At 45.6% G+C, this 17,542-nt stretch overlaps 1 protein-coding gene across 1 annotated transcript in view; it reads right to left on the bottom strand.

Annotated features, from left to right (window-relative positions):
* WDFY4 (WDFY family member 4) overlaps positions 1-17,542 on the bottom strand; it is a 260,133-nt gene that overhangs the window by 168,875 nt on the left and 73,716 nt on the right. Inside the window, exons 19-24 of the mRNA XM_082407126.1 lie at positions 15,026-15,257; positions 13,825-13,970; positions 12,670-12,781; positions 11,770-11,960; positions 5,194-5,346; positions 1,008-1,081 (exon numbers count right to left, since the gene is read on the bottom strand). Of these exons, the coding sequence (XP_082263252.1) occupies positions 1,008-1,081; positions 5,194-5,346; positions 11,770-11,960; positions 12,670-12,781; positions 13,825-13,970; positions 15,026-15,257 (908 nt within the window). The remainder of the gene's footprint in view (positions 1-1,007; positions 1,082-5,193; positions 5,347-11,769; positions 11,961-12,669; positions 12,782-13,824; positions 13,971-15,025; positions 15,258-17,542) is intronic.

Below are 17,542 nucleotides of genomic sequence, written 5' to 3'. Positions count from 1 at the left end.
CTCTAGAACAGCTGACATGTGAGGAGGCGGGTGGAGGTGTGTGTGAACAGCTTTATTTGTAAGGAAGGAGGTGGATTGATAGGTTGGCACCCCTGCTTCCCTTCTCCCATATTCTGACCACAATCCCTGGTTTTCCTTGGGAATTACCTCTTTCTAACTCCCCTCCACCCGCTCCAGAGGGGAAGTCATGCTGCCTGGCCACATGACCCAAGATGGCCCCGTGAGACTCCATCCTATTGCTAGGACTATCGAGTGAAAAAGAAGCCCTGTCTGCCGACGGTGCTGAGCAGAGGACATGCTGTGAGGATGTCCAGCCAGAATGAAGTTAGCACAGAAGAAGGCATAGATGAGACCAGGGACAGATCTCAGATAAAGTAATATGAGCATCATCCAGACAACATGTGAAGATCTGCCTCAGTCAATTGTATGAGCCAATACATTTCCTCTTTCTCCACCTTCCTTTTTTCCCTCCCTTTCTTCCTTCCTTAAGTTGGTTTGAGTTGTATTTCTGCCACTTGCAACCTAAAGAGCCCTGACTAATTCAAAAAGTGACACTCAGTGTGATGGTATTTGGAGGTGGGGCTTTTGAGAGATGCTTAGGTTATGAGAGTGGAGTCCTCATGAATGGGATTAGCACCCTTATAAAAGAGACCCCAGAGAGTTCCCTCACCCCTTCTGCCATGTGAGGTTGTAGTGAGAAGACAGCCAACTATGAACCAGGAAGTAGGTCCCCACCAGACACTGAATCTGCCAGAGCCTTGACTTTAGACTTCCAGCCTTCAGAACCGTGAGAAATAAATTTCTGTGATTTGTAAGCCACCCAGTCTATGGTACTTTCATTACAGCAGCTGTGTAGACTAAGACAGACATGCTACCACCTGGGGACGCAGTGCTCTGGGCGGGGAGAAGGCCCTGGTGGCTGAACCACCGGCTGTCCTGTCATCTCAGTCCCTGTTCTTGGCATGAAGCCTGTGACTGTACCCCCAGGCTGCCAAATCCCAGCTTACCTTGGTGATTGAAGGATTTCCACAAGATGGGAAAAGAGGGAGAGCTCCAAGTTGTCCGCAGCATTCATCCAGAGCTGGAAGACAGAACAAACACAGTGAAACCAAGGTGTGTGGAGAGAAGGGTTTCCAGGCAGTGTGAGCAGGTATGGTGCTGGGTGTGGTCTCCTTTGGCTCGGAATCACTAACACAGCTTACCAGCTCTGGAATCAGACTAGCTCTCCTGACAGCTAGAAAGTAGAGGGCACCTCCCCCCGGGGCAAGTGCAAACACCATTCCTATCTTCCCCATCTCTGCTGCTCTCTGGAGCTTCACTGTGGGTCTAGATTCTAACCAAGGACACCTGCACTAACCATCTCCTATGTGTGTCCCACCCTGGGCCCTGCAACCTGTGTGTCCACACACCAAACAACATCTCATTTTCATTGGATCCTACAAGGCAAATACCAGTGCTCCCAATTCAGAGATGTGAAAAGACAGGCTGAGGACAGACCACTGAGTGACAGGTACCTCACCACCCGCAAGTGATAGGACTGGAATTAGAAGCTGAGTCCCACCTCTCAGGTTTTATGCTGTAGCAACTTGTGCATGCAGTTTCTTCAGTTCCCCTATCTATAGAACCTGCAGCACAGCCCATGTTCCCATCTCCTGTGAACAGAATTGTGAGTGACATGCAGCTGTGAAATGCACTGAGATTCTGAGAGTGAACTTTATCACTCGGGTTGCTTTCTTCATTGTAAACAAAATGCAGCTGCTCCCCATCCTTCCGGGGCAGAGGTGATGGTGTGCCTTCATGTCTTATTTCTACCTCCCTTTAGAGAGCTCTACTATTTCTCATCTAAATGCTGACGTTTCCTCAGGCCCAGAATCTATAAGGTTCAGATGTAGGATTGTAAGAGTGCACTCATGGAGCAGCAAAAAGAGCTCACGCTTACAAATGATACCATTTGCTCGAGGCAAGAAGCATCATACGAAGTCCTAAAACGATATCATTATCTGCGTTTAGCAGATAAGAGCGGTGAGGCTCAGAGAGACTGAGTAACTTGTCTGGTGCCCCACAGTTTTTAATTGGCAGAAACTGGCTTCAAAGCCTGGTCAGTCTGACCATGAAGCCCACTCTCTTGCCTCCTGTCTGTGTTCCCCGACAGGCATCTCCTGCAGACAGTGACCTAGAGGGTCAATAATCAACCTCACTTGAACCAAGCAGGTGGCCATGGCTCCATCCTTTTACTTACTGAGGAAAACAGAAGAGTCTCAGTGGACATAAGTTTATCAGGAAGGCAGAAGCTGTCCCTCCCCAATCCCCAGGGCCCAGCATTACACATGCCATGTAGTGGGCACTTAATAAGGATCCACTACATTTTTTAAGAGTGAATGCAAAGTAAACCAAAGTAAGATAAGTGGATTACTCTTAAGCCAGAAACAGGCTGACAGATTTCCAGCTCCTGTAAGCACAGCCACCGCCCAGTACACACAGAGGTGGGGCAGCTGCCATGTGAGAGAGCTGGTGCGGATCGATGTGGCTCCCAGGGAGGTAGGGGTAGCCAGACATGGCATCCCAACATACTCAAGAGGGTGCCAAGAGCTCTGCATACTTGGAACTCATTCATTCATTCATGAAGGCAATCATGAGCAAATGATGACCAGGCTCTGTGTCGGGAGCTGGAAGAGCTGAGAAAGTAAGACAGGAACCCTGTGGTACCCCTTACCCTTCCCACAAAAGAATACCCTCCCCCCGTTTTCTTTTCCAGAGCTTTAGAACAATAAGAAGTTGCCACAGCACATTTGAGGCTGCCTAGCTCTTTTAGAAATTACTTTATATAATACCAACTGTCTGAATTTTGGGAAACATGCATAATTGAATCTTGTGGTTGTCATCCTGTGTCACATAACCCCTGTACTAAAGACGGCATTAAGATGCCTGGCTTAAATTTGTTTGAATATCAAATTCTGTTCTCTCCCCACCCCTGGGACCACCTCACTCTCAGAAAGAGGCGGCCTTTTCTGAGACCACAAGCCTAAGACACACATGGCTTCGACTTCCTGCCCCTTCCAGCTTCTCAACTTCCTGCCCCTCCCTGCTGCACACCCGTCATCAAGGATCACGCGCCTTCTCCTGTAACCCACTCTCTGGTCTCCAAACCCTCCCTTTCCTTGAAGGACTTGTCCTGTCAGTTTGATTCTCACACTGGTATTTTAACCACCCCTTTTTCACTGCTCAAGTCTCCTATCTAAGTTCTGAAACTCTCCTCCTTCTATTTTCTTCTCTCTTTCTTCTTCAAAAGCCCACTGTCTCCTTCCCGCCTCCTCCCTGCTCTTCACCTCATGTCTGACCCCACCACTTACTCTTCACTGGGCCCATCAGTGACCTCCAAACACAACCCACACAGCCCGGCCCTTACTTCGCCTGATGTAGGCAGACACTGGGGAAACTCTTCTTCTTTTTGAAATTCTCTCCTCCCAATCTTTTAAAAATTTTATTTCATTTCATTTTGTTTTAGTGTGGTTTTTTAGCATCTTTTTGCTTGTTTTTATTGGTTGCCTATTTTCTTAACCCCAGTGTGAAAAGCACTGGCTCAGCTGAGAGGTAAGTTTATTCAGGGAGGGGACGGGTGGTGCCCATGGTGGTTCCAGGAACAGGCAGTGGGAGCATGGTGGGTTCCTGCATGGGTCATTCCTGGGCTGGGCTGATGGCAACGATGTCGTGGAGCCGAGCTGCCTGAGCACGGCCGCAGCATTCTGGAAGGGGCAGCAGTGCTGCCAAGGGATGACGCCTTGTTTACCAGGGTGGTAAAGCCATTTGTGCACATCTGCTTCCCCGCTGTGCACAGGAAGCCCGTATCACAGGCCTTGCTGGATTCCCCCACAAGCCTTGCACCTATCTGCAGATCGAGGTCTGGGTGTTCATCCTGGCCTGGTCCAATTAGATAATATTTCATTCAGGTTTTTTGTAGCTTTTATTTATGAGTAAGATTGACCTGTACTTTTTCATTTCCCATACTATCCTTTTTTGGTTCTGGTATCAAGATTAGCTCATAAAAGAAGCTGGGAGAAATAATACCTACACTATGCTCATGACTATGATTTTTAAAAAATACATATATTATGCATAGAAAGTACAAAAAAAGGGATGCATTCAAGGTTAACAACAGTCATCTGGGTCTCAGAAAGAGGAGTTTTTCTTCCATTTTTCTGTAATTTTAAATATTCTATAACAAGCACATATTATTTTTTAATTAAAATAAACAGTTTTTAAAATACTTCCATGGACTGCAGTGTGTACCAGGTAAAGTGTGCTCCCTGCAGCTTACCATCCTCCGCTGTCTTCTCTCCCTCCCCCTCCAGCCTCACCTCTACCTGCAACAACATCCCCACAGGTGCCCCAAGCCCCTTGCTCTCAAATGCCCATGGTTGCTCTCATCCCCACACGTGAGCAAATAGCATCCACTCCACCTGAAATATTCCCCCATTGAACACACTCTGTCAAACTCAGCCCCAGAGCACGGATCCGCTGAGCTGACTGTCCTCTCCTTCCACTCCCCAGATGCCCTGTGCCTCCCTCACTGGCACCCAGCACATTGTAGCACCACCTTTGTCGTGTCCTGGGCCCCATCGTTGCGTGCAGGGGCTGCATCCTGGTTATCACCATGTCTCCAGAGCACACCAGTGCCCGACCCTAGTGGGCACTCAGTAAACGATGCTTCGTGAATGGATCTATCCACCCAAAGGTCTGTGCAGTACTCCTCACTCAGCCTCAGGTGTGCCCTCAGCATCTCTCACTCATCCCTTTAAAGGAACATTTGTAAACAGCAAAGCACCATCCAAAGGAATTGGTATGTTTTAAAATCCTTCTTATATATGGAAGCTTACACTTTTAAAATCCTTTTCCAGATACTATCTGATTTGGCTCCCACACCAGCCTGTGAGGGAGAGGAGATGGTCTCCCTTTCACACATGAGAAGACTGAAACTCAGAGAAGTCAAGAGACGTGCCCGAGGCCACACAGCCCATTGGTGGTAGGAGTTAATTATTAACCAAGGCCTCGGAACTCCAAAGCCTTGTCAGTTTTCTCTCTCACTACCATCTTGACCATCGAGGAAGCTGACCTGCTGGGTTTAGAGAAAGCTCCAGGCTTTCTGTACCATCACACACCTGTTCCTTTAGGGCTAGTGACCAGTCTCCAGTTTACCTCGAAATTGCAGAGGATGTGCTGGAAGACACCAATGTTGGTGATACCAGAGGACCCAAAGCCCAGTTCTGCGGTGCCGGCAACGGACAGGATCAGCTGAAAAATGCGATGGTTTAGGAAAGAGGTCTTTTTCCTCAGGAGAAATGCCATTATCTGCAAAGGTTAAAACACAAAGCAGTTTCCTCGTGAATGCATCGTCACCGCTCTTTCTCCCCCACCCACCTGTTCCTACCAGCACCTTTGGTCACCCCAGTCTGAAAACACTCCGCTCTCTGGTGCTACCTCTTCCATTCCCTTGTTATCAGAAGGAAAACATATACCAACTTCTGTGGCTGCTTCCCCACCAGTGTCTGCTTTTCTGTACTTGAGGCTTCACCTCTCACTGTGGGCCCCCGGCTCCTTCCTGAATCTTACAGATTTCCAGAATGCCACCTTCTCCTGGTTTCTTTCTACATTTCTGAGTATTTTTCTCATTTTCCTTTACTGAATCCTACATTCATACCCATCCTACAGATGTTGCTATATCACTAGGAAGCCACCACCTGCCCACGAACCCAGTTACATCAGCTTCACTTCAGGCTGCTGCCAACAGACGTGCCATTCTGCTGTGCCAGGCCCTGGGAAACTGGCAACACGCAAGCATCCATACCGAGTTGGAGGCACTGGGATCCCAGTGGCCCACACTCATCTCAGAGACTAATAAGATGGACCTCAGCTAGCCTCATGTCTCTGTTGACCTCAGTCACACAAAAGTCAGGCTGACCCGCCATCCACTTGCATCTGGGTTCTCATCAACTTCATCTGGATTCTCAGCTCAGCTCATCCACAGCTCAATTCCCTACGCCTGTATCTGACACAGTCCACCCTTCTCCCTGTCCTCTCAGACACGCTCTTCCAGTGTGTCATTAGGAAGTCTCACTTGTTGTTATGGACTGAATGTTTGTTCCTCCCCAAATTCATATGTTGAAACCCTATTCCCCAATATGATGGCATTTGGAGACAGGTCTTTTGGGATATAATTAGCATTAGATGAGGTCATGAAGGTGGAGCCCTCACAGATGGGATTAGTGCCCTTATAAGAGTCACAAGGGAGCTTTCTTCCTCTCTCTGCTCTGCCATGTGAGGATACAATGAGAAGTGGGCCATCTGCAATCCAGAAGGGGGTCCTCACTCAACCTGACCACGCTGGCATCCTGATCTTGGACTTCCCAGTCTCCAGAACTGTGAGAAAATTAATTTCTGTTGTTTGTAAGCCACCCAGTCTATAGTATTCTGTTATAGCAGCCCAAACTGACTGAGACAATTGTAATCAGCAAATAACTTCTTTTCAGATGGTTCCAGTCACTTCTTCAGCATATCCCCACTCCCCCACCAGGACATAATTAGGATGGCTGAAAGCTGCTTGAGAAAAATCACTCAGGCTGACTGGTTTCACTTTACATTAATAGTGTCAAATGTCAAATTTGGCCTGGCAGTCCAACTCTTTTTTTAGTAAGCTGGCTTTCCTCATCCTAAAGATGATGATCTCATCTCTTCTCCTCTCTCCTTCAGCCTCCCTCCCCTCCACCACCTGACTCAGTACACAGCTGAGAATTTAGAACCCATCAGACGTGAACACTCTTATCTCCCCACCATCTGATCCACAAACGTCTGCACTGCATTCCTTCCTGTCACAAGCAGGGTTTCTATTCACCTGGCCTCTGGGACCCACCCCTCGCCTGCTCCTTGGGATAGCTCTTCTCTCCTAGCTTCATCCATCCTTCTCTCTTCTGCCACTTTCTTCCCGAAAAATATGCCCTAGTAGTTCTCCTTTTAAAGATAATCTTCCTTGAACCCTAATCCCTCTAGTTTGGGCCCCATTTCTCTACTCTTATTTGTAGGTAATCTTCTTGAAAGTACTATTGGACTTCCCTGGCGGTGCAGTGGTTAAGAACCTGCCTACCAATGCAGGGGACACGGGTTCGAGCCCTGGTCTGGGAAGATCTCACAGGCTGTGGAGCAACTAAGCCTGCAAGCCACAACTGCTGAAGCCTGCGCACCCTAGAGTCCGAGCACCACAACTACTGAGCCCTCGTGGCATGCTGCAACTACTGAAGCTTGTGTGCCTAGAGCCCGTGCTCCGCAACTAGAGAAGCCACCGCAATGAGAAGCCCTTGCACTGCTACTAAGAGTAGCCCCCACCCGCCGCAACTAGCGAAAGCCCATGCACAGCAACGAGGACCCAACGCAGCCAAAGATAAAAAAAATTTTAAAAATAGCACTATCAACACACTCAGGCTCCACATCCTCACTTCACATTCTCTTCTCAACCCCATTCCGCTGGCTGCTGCCTCTTCCTGCCCACCTGCCTTAGAAAGGTCACTAGTGACTCCCAGGTGCCAAGTCCAACAGGGACTTCTCTGTCCTTAGTTTGCTGCATTATTTATCAGTATCTAGCATTGTTTGACTATGCCCATCTCCTCAAAACACTTTATTTTTCAAACTCTTTGACAAAGCATTTCTTTGTTTTCTCTTCCTTCTTCCCTCTCAACCTCCCTTGTTGGGTTTTCACCATATTTCCAAGCTCTACCTGGTTAGTTCCTCATTGCTTCCTCCTTTGTCCTCGTCTCTCCTTTCACTACTCCTTTTCTTTGGCCGTTTCATCAATTTCCTTAGATTAAATGCCATCATGATGATATGGATGACTCTCACATCTATACCTCCCACCAAGCATGCCCTTCTGAACTCCAGAGCTGGGTATCCCACCTGATATTTTACCTCTGATGTCTCACAGTCACTTCACACTTAGCATGTCCCAAATGTCTTATTCCTTCCTGTTGGCAGCACTCTGGGTGCACAGCACTGGCTGTTTTCATATGTTACGTGCCAAGACTGCTCACAAAGACTCCAAGTCTCCCCAGATCCGGGATGCAGTCTCACATAACGTTGGATTCTATCCAGTCTCCGATCTTGACCCTTCAAACCATCTTCCACACAGGTGTCAAATGTCACTCTAAAGCATCATTCATTCCACTTCCCTGTTCTAAGCCTATGAATGGTTACTGATCACCTCTGAGATAAGATCCATGTTCCTTGGAGTGGCGGGGCTCTGACCCTTCCCTCCGTCTCCATCTAGGCTGTGCACCTGCCTGCAATTGTACTTTCCTCCCAGCCATGTCGAGGAACCCATCTTGGATCCCTTAAGTGTTCATAATGTTAATCTAGAACACCATCCTCCATCTTTACCATGTTATGAAAATCCATCTTATAAAACTTGGCTGGATGTCACCTAGTCTGACAAGAGGATGATAAATAAGTTTGATAGAAATAACAGATAGGAAGGGTTATGCTCTCCAATCAGCAAACCAACAGATGAATACAGAGTAAAAGTCTAAAAAATGATTAAATCCACTCCTGAGCCAGCCAGTTAATTAAAGACCTGTGTTTTCATTCACTGATTCATTCCAAAAATCATTACTGAACACTTACTCTCTACCATGTGCTCTTAGGATGCAACAATGAACAAGCAAACCCAGTCCTGTCCTCATGGGGCTTGTGTCTAGGGGCAAAACAGACCACAAACATGGCAACAAGTACATATACAACATGCCAAATGGGCATGCACATTAGGAAGAAACAAAGCAAGAAAACGTGTCTAGAAAGAGATGGGGTAGGATGGGGGTTCTGTTTTATAAAGAGTAGTCAGGGAAGGCAAAAAAAATAAAAATAAAAATCTTGTTTTATTACTCAAACCTGTCATTTCCCACCTCTATACCACTACCTCTTTCCCTGAATACATAAATTTTTGAAATATTTCTATTGTAAGCCACAAGAGTTTTAAAATTTTTTCTTCTGCCTTCACATGTAAAGGTACCACGAATCTCTGAATCTGATGGGTTCTTTACTCAAACTATTTGGGAGTCCTTGTCTCGTGATAATATTTTTCTCTCTACCTCATTAGACAATGTTGTAGGCTGACTGTATCTCCTCAAAATTTATATATTGAAACCTAATCGCCAGAATGATGGTATTAGGAGGCAGGGCCTTTGGGAGATGATTAGGTCATAAGGATGGAGCTCTCGTGAGTGGGATTAGTATCCTTATAAAATAGACCCCTGAGAGCTCCTTCATCTTTTCTGCCATGTGAGGACACAGCAGAAAGATGGTTGTCTATGAAACAGGAAGTAGGTCCTCACCAGATACCAAATCTGCCAGCACCATGGTCTTGGATTTCTCAGTCTATAGCACTCTGAGAAATAAATTTCTGTGGCTTTTAAGCCACCCTATCTATGGTATCTTTTATAGCAGCCTAAACAGACTGAGTCAGACAGAAATTTCCACGGAGGGAGGGACTAAACCCATTTATTCATCTGTATCCCTAGCTTGACACTGTGCCTGGCTCTTAGGAGGTGCTCAGTCAATATGAGTTGAGTAAATAGATTCCATTCAAGGGCCACTTTTTGCCTCTACCATCTCTTTCTGAAAAACTCAGCCAATCCAGTCCTCTAGACCTTCTCTGATCCCCTTTCTTTTTAAAGAAGCTCTTTGTGACTCCTCTACCAAGTGTGATGCGGCCACCTCGGCAGCTCTGGAGCACATTAACGCTCTCAAGGCACTGCATTCATGCGACAAGCACTCACTGAGAACTCATGACGTGCCAGGCCCTGCACTGGGCAGCGAGGAGACAACGGTGAACACAACAGGGCCCAGCTCTTAGGAGCTCCGGGGTTCTGGGAAGATGGAGGGTAACCACAGGGTCATGGAGACGGCGGTAGCTCTGGAAGAGAATCTCGGACACTTGTTGCATTTGATTTGTACTAAAATTATTTTGGTATTTGCCTTATTTTATCCTTCTAGGAGCAGGAACTGCTTTGGACCTTTTTAGAAATGTTCACAGTAATTATTAAAATCCCTAGCCAGAGCAGGCATCCATGTGCTAAACTGGGACAAATCCCACTACTTCTACCTTTAACAATATAGTCAGAGAAAACTGTTATATACCAGGAGCCTCAATACTTGCATTTTGATATAAATCTGGCCACACCCATTCATTTATTCCCCAGATATTTACTGAGTCTTTCTGGTCTCAGTAATACACTGGCAAAGAACAAGAAAAGCCCAGCGCTTTAGACCGTTACAGCCTGATGGAGATGAGTAGAGAGATTGTCACAGCACTGCATGAGAGCAGTCAGACTTGGGCATACACACAGTGCCACAGAGGCCGGGAGACGACCACACGGGCAGTGCAGGGGTCAGGGGAGATGTCCCCCTTGCCACTGGAGCTTGACCTGGGAAAACAAGAAGGAATGTACCTGGGAAAAATGATCAACAAACCGCAGGCACAGGAACACAGGGTCACACTATGTGTTTAGTGATCCATGACCACAGGGGATTTGAGGACACAGGGGTGTAGGGTATGAAATGCTGGCCGGGTGGGAGGTGGGGCTGGAAGGGCAGGTTGGTAGCCAGTTAGAAAGGCCTTTAGGAGTTGGGGTATTGCATCAACGAGCGGACGTGTCTGAAGGGTTTGCACGAGGCAGAGAGGTCATCAGGTCTCTAATGTAGAACTGTGACTGGCGTCAGTGGACCCTGAGGGAGAGGCAGGAGGAAGGGGCTGCTGTCTGGCTGCGGCAGCAGTGCAGGTGAGAGGGGGGGTGCCTCACATGACCCCATACAGCTTTCTTCTCAGACCCTGACTTGGGGGCCGAAGAGACAGGGAGGCCCTCCCCCTGCCCCCACTGTGCCCAGGAGGAAACTGCAGCCTTTATGCCCCAGTGACCCTGTCTAGGCTTTGACCCTATTCCTGCCCTCCATGAGTCCTTTCTTGGCTGCTTCCCAGCCAGGCAGGGCATTCCTGAAGGACAGTGTCTACAACTTGTCTGACATTATGAACAGTAAACAGCAATAACAATCACAGTGCACACACACGGCAGTTACTCTGAGCAGGCACGTGTCTAAGCACTCAGCATACATTAACTCAATTATCACAATCCTACAAAATAGGTGTTGCTATTATTCCCATTTTACACAGAGGAGAACTGAAGCACAGAGAGATTAAGAACTAAAGATGGTCAACATTTCTAGGGCACTTACTCTAGGCCAGACATAATTCTAAGCCCTTCACTTGTATTAAATCATCTAGTCCTCACTGCAACCCCACGATACAGGAGATATGATAGATCGTATCGTGCAGGTGGAGAAACCGAGACAGAGAGGGTTAATAACTCAGGACTCAGGCAAGGTTAAGTAGTAAGTTAGGCAGAGGCTCAATTCAAACGCAGCATTCTAGTTCTATGGTCTAGGCTCTTAGCCATCATGCTAGATGCAAAGTGGGGGGACCACAAATGATTCCTGAATTCATCAGTGAAAGGTGAGCATCCCCATCCTGATCAGAGACCCTCTCTGGCTGGCTGTCACCTGGCCCTCTGCTCTGGTGACACTGGTCTCAGGACCCAGGGACCTTCAGTTTCCCTTCTCCAAAAGTCATGCTAGTGGGAATGTCCACTTGGGCCAGCAAGCCTCCTCCCTGTTCCTCAGGGATGCCAGCTCCTTGCAGGGGGGGTGGCACTGCAGACTCAGATGTGAGGGTGGGATTACCTGGTACCCACAGATGAGCTGCATCAGGCGATCACACATGACGTTGCTGGTCAGGACCGAGTGCAGGACTTTCACAGCCGCGTACAAGGTGTGGTCATCCGTTGCTAAGGAAATGAGGCCCAGGAGGATGGCGGGCCCACCGATGAAGTCCAGGCTGCTGGCAGCAGGGCTGGAGTGGAACACCCTTACCCCTGTGTGGGACAAAGGGCGTTCCTGAGCATACTACAGCTTCACTGCAGTGGAAGTTCCCCCGGCACCATGCAAGAGCTGTCAGGAACATCATCCACTCACAGCGGGGGGCGCCTGTGCACAGGACAGGCTGGGAGGAAAAGCAGGGGCTTTGAAAGTTTTAGGTCAATGAGAAATCCTGTGCTGAGTCCTTTCTGGGTCACAGAAGGCTGAAACAGCCCAGGGGATTTCAGACCTCCACCCTCCGTCTCAGTCCAGAGTGCCGGATGAACCAGCTGCCCTCTGAGCCTGTTTGCTGGCTGCTCTGACAACTTCTGGCTCTTGTCTGCCCTCTAGATCTGCAACGCTGGACCCTTGCATCAGCTCGTGGCTTTGCTCTTGCCTGATTGCAAGGCAACCAACAGTCGCTGGCTGTTGTTTTCACCCAAACAACCACAACCATTGCCTCTGCTCAGAGGCCCCACTGTACTCACTCCACTGTGCATAGACGCCAGCCTGGTTAGTGGCGAGTTCGCGACCAGTTGTCAGATGCAGCAAAGTGCACTGACCTCTGCAGGGAGGCTAACTCTCTGGTGAGATTAACTCCCAGCTCTTGCCCTCACTGTTCCAGCTCCTCAGCCCTCTCAGTCCTGCCTGCCGCTCCAGAATTCCAGGCTGCACAAGCGATGACAGCCACAACCCTTCTTCCCAAATAGCAGTAAAGGCTCATACCTAATTGGCCCACGGCCACGGCTCCAATGGTTCGAAGAGAACCCGAGAGGTGACTAGCACAATTTCTTAGCAAGAACACCGGCATGGCATTGTTGCGGGATGAAATGTTCATCTAGAGAAATTGGTAACAATTAATCCAAGAAACCTTCCTGGGAAGGAGGAGGTCTTGTTCACGAGCTCCTGGAGGGCAGGCACCCCCAGGCCTGGCACTCCACAAGTGTAAGTCAGTGAATGAATAATAACTGAACCAACGTCAGCGGGACTGAAGCCAAAATTCAGGTTCCCCTGTCCTGCCTCCCAGGCTCTGGCTTAATCATAAGGGAGCAACTTCAGTTATACAACTGTGCCACCAGTGTCTCGCATGCTCACTAGTGTAAACAAATGCTCACAGTGAGGAGCTGATGAGAGCAGGAAGGACCTGAGGACACTGGACGTGGAACGGTGCTGTGAAGGCCAGAGCTGCCTCCTTCCCGATCTAGGGTCATCCAGCTCTGCAAGCCCTGGCATCACCGGTCTCAGACGGCCAGGAAGACAGGGACCCTGGTCACCTCCAGCAGAAGGTTCTGTGCTGGTAAGGCACAGCTTTGGTGCTCAACAGGACTTAACCCCTGATCCTGCCGTCTCAGTAAAGGGAAGGGGCCTTTTGTCTGTGAGGGTGGAGAGAACGTAAACAAATCAGCCCAAATTCATCAGCAGTAAGCAAAAGAGCTCTTTATGGAATTAGGAAATAGGAAGTCTAATGGCATCTTCATCTATAAACATGTCTGCTTGCTGTTTTGCAAATTTGTTGTTTGCATAAACACAGTGATTCAAAGAATATTTTGCAATGTTGGGAGGTTAGTAGCACCCAGAAAAGGGAAGCTCAGTAGTGTCCCCAGTGTCACAGAGGTTTTTTAAATATTCCATTTGTTCTTGCTCTACCAAGGAAAACGAAGAGCACCTACTTTCTTCTCAGAAATAAGAGGTTTAGTCTTGAGGGGTGCAAATGGGCAGGCGTCATGGAATATTTTAACAAATGAAGTGGGAAGCACGCCTGTGTGTAACTGTCTACACATGCACAAACGTGAATTAGTATTGACTTAATCACTGAAAGCTGAAGGAAGCCATGAGATCATGATTCCAAAACGGAGCAGCAAGTGAAGTTAGAAGGCATACCTCTTTGGCAATCAGGCGGCTGTCCACCTCATTGTATGCGTTTCTGATGTCTGCAACGCTGGTGATGGAGGAGCTGGCTATATGAAGGCCAAAGGAAACCTTTTCCTCTGCAACCAGGGGCATCACTTCCATACAAGGGTCCTCTCCTAAAATAACACATCTCCAGTTATGTCTATTCTCACTTTACTGAGTAGGAAATTAATCCTCAGAAGAATAAGTATCTACTGCTACATGGCGAAGTAATCACTGAGGAATGTTTGTAGCTGCTATATGTTGTTACATTGTGTGTGATATATTACATGTTTTTCCCCTACCTGTGATTTCTGACACATAGAAAACTGTAGAGAAATCTCACAATATTAACCCTACTATAAAAATAGAGGCATTCCAGGTATGAAATTACTAAAGCTTGAGACACCTATCGAGAATGTAACCTCGCTCCCAAAATGCTGGGCCGAAAGCCCTAAGGTTTTCAATGAGCTGCATGTACATGGTAAACACATCCTTTGGCATGAGTGCCCAGGTCGCTGAGTCAAGGAGAGCCACACGTGGTACTTGAGAAGCATGGTGTGAATAGAGAGTTGATGAAACTTTGGCTCTGGACCTGACCTCCTCACATTGTTCTGGCCAGTGCCCTTTGCCAGAGGAAATGAAGATCAAAGAAGACGTGGAGGCTGGAGACAGAAACACTCCACAGCACTCAATCGCCCTTCACCACGCACGAAGGCTTCCATACATAGATTCATTTATCATTCTTCCCAGATGCGAGCTGACCCCCTTGACTTGACGGAGCACAGAGAGCTATGCTCCCTGCTTGAACAGCCAACAATCAATAATGAAAATGTGGATGTTTTGTCTGCCTGTTTAATAATTGAAGACAACAGTATACTTTAGTTAAAAAGCTTCTTCATTAAAAGGAATGTAACTTATTTATCTCATTCACTTCCCCCTTTCTTTGCTGATGGTATTACCCACCCACTTTCCTCCATTATGTGTGTTGGAACTGAAATCTAAAGGAGATTGTCATTTCCTTTTCTGACATTTTCTATTGGATTGTAAATATGTAATGATCCAATTACAGAGGTTTTCCCTAATGACTGGCCTGTGCTGAGTTTATTCTTTATAAATAAGCTATAAATAACTGAATGTCCATTTAAAAACTAGTATCAGCAAGATCATTATAAATCAAAACACCCCATACCTTGGGCATGCACAGCTTGGAAGTTACCACAGTATCTTGGGCCAAGTTTGTTAATAACTTCCAGAGTTTCCATTGAGATGGCTTCTTCGAAGAGGTACGCAGGGCCCAGACGCCATATTAATAATGACTTTTGTTTCCAAACTCGAGGGGTAGCAATATATCCATAAATATCCACAAATGAAGATGGATCCATTGAAAGGAATGGTCCTGGTAAAGCCTGAATGTACAACATCTGTTAACATAAAAAGGTGGGGGGGGATGTAGATGGGAGGTGTTTAACCTCAGAATTAATCAAGCAAACACATAAAATATAAAATGATGTACCTTCTTCTTTCAAAGTGAAAACTTATTTTACCTAAAAACATTACAAAGATAACTCTCAAAGCTGAGAAACAGTGCACAAAACAGTTTATAAAATGCTGGTGGGAGTAAAAAAACTGACACTGTGCCTTTGGAAACAAATTTGATAAGAAATATAAAGTGCCACTAAAAGGTTCATCTTTTTTTTCCCAGTCATTTCACAAAGAACTTAAATGTCCAATACTGGTACCTTAATTAAGTTTTACATACTAAAAATAATTACAGACTGGAAAGGAAGAAATAAAACTGTCTCTATTTGCAGATGGCATGTCCATGTAGAAAATTCCAAAGAATCTACCAAAAAAAAAGATACTTCCTAGAACTAATACCTGAGTTCAGCAAGGTCACAGGATACATGATCAACACACAAAGATCGATTGCATTCTATACACTAACAAAGAACATGCAGAAACTGTAACTGCTCACAAGAAAATTAAATACTTTTTTGCTCTGCAAAATCCCATATGAAAGAGGATGAAAAGCAAGCTATAGATTAGGAGAAATTATTTACAAATTACATATCTAACAAAGGACGGGTATCTAAAATATTTAGATAAACTCTTAAAATTCAACAGTAAAAAACAAACAATCCAATTAGAAAATGAGTGAAACACGTGCATAAGACATCACTAAAGAGGATATACAAGTTGCAAATAAGCACATGAGAGGATGTTCAATCTCATTAGCCATTAAGGAAATGCAAAATAAAAACAAGAGATATCATCACTACACACCTATCAGAATGGCTAATTAAAAAAGAGTGACATCACCAAATGCAGAGAAACGGGACCACTCATCCATTGCTGGTGGGAATGTAAAATGGCACAGTCACTATGGAAAAATATTTTGGCAGTTTCTTATAAAACTAAACATGCACTTACCATAGGACCCAGCAATTAGACTCTTAGGCGTTTAACCCAGAGAAATGAAGACTTAAGCTCACACAAAAACCTGTACATAAATGTACATAGCAGCTTTATTTGTAACATCCCAAAACTGGGAACACCTCAGATGTCCTTCAATGGGTGAATGGTTATGTATCCATATCTGAGTAGTATGGAATACTATTCAGCAATAAAAAAGGGATGGACTACTGACATATACAACAACTAAGATAAATTTCCAGAGAATTATGCTGAATAAAAATCTAATCCTAAATATCACATACTGTACGATTCCATAGATGTAACAACATCTTTTAAATGACAACATTTTAGCTTACTGGTTGCCAAGTTTAGGGACAGGGATTGGGAGGGGGTGTGGGTGGGTGGTGGTGGTAGTTATAAAAATACAACAAAAGGGACCCTTGTGGTGATGGAAATGTTCTGTATCTTGGTGGGAGCAGTGGATGCAAGAACATACAAATGTGATAAAGAACATACAAATGTGATAAATTATATGGAACTAAATACACACACACGAGTACAAGTAAAACTGGGGAAATCTGAATAAATTAGCAGACTGTATCAATGTCAATATCTTGGCTGTGATATTCTATAGTTTTGCAAGATATTAATTACCATTGGAGTAAACTGGATGAAAGGTACACAAGATTTCTCTCTTACCACTAAATGTTAGCCTACAATTTTCTCAAAAATTTCAATAAAATAAATAGTTAACAGATTATCAGAAATTCAAAAATAATAGTTTCAAAGCCCATGTAGATAAAACTTTTTAAAATGATAGTGTTAACTAAGTAGTATATAAAATGTTTTATATAATAAAGTCACAACTATCTTATTAAAGGAATAAAAACTGAAAGAAATTATAAATGATGGTAAGGTAGAAGGAATGTAGGTAATCTTTATTTTTCAGTTATTTCAAAATGTGTTTATATTATTTTTATAAAGACTACAAAATTATACATGAATATGTATATAAATACATATTTTTTAAATGAGAGGTTATATAATGTCAGAAATATTCTTTTTATCCCTACCAATTAAATAAGATTTTCAAATAAAAACAAACCAAGTTTTTCCAAGCTGTCAAGCCTACCTAGAGTGAGGTCTGCTGTGCTCTCTCTGCCCTTTCCCATCCTTGTAGGCAGAGACTTTTTCTCCCACCTGACAAAGGTGCCCCACCCCTCCAATCCACCTTGCCCCCTTCTTCTCAGATTCCTACAGTGTATACTCACTGCACTATTCAGATTGATTT

This window comes from Balaenoptera borealis, assembly GCF_965194805.1.
Source record: "Balaenoptera borealis genome assembly, chromosome: 10".
Lineage (NCBI taxonomy): Eukaryota > Metazoa > Chordata > Mammalia > Artiodactyla > Balaenopteridae > Balaenoptera > Balaenoptera borealis.
The sequence above is the reverse complement of the archived record's forward strand: the minus strand, read 5'-3'. Positions and strand labels throughout refer to the sequence as shown.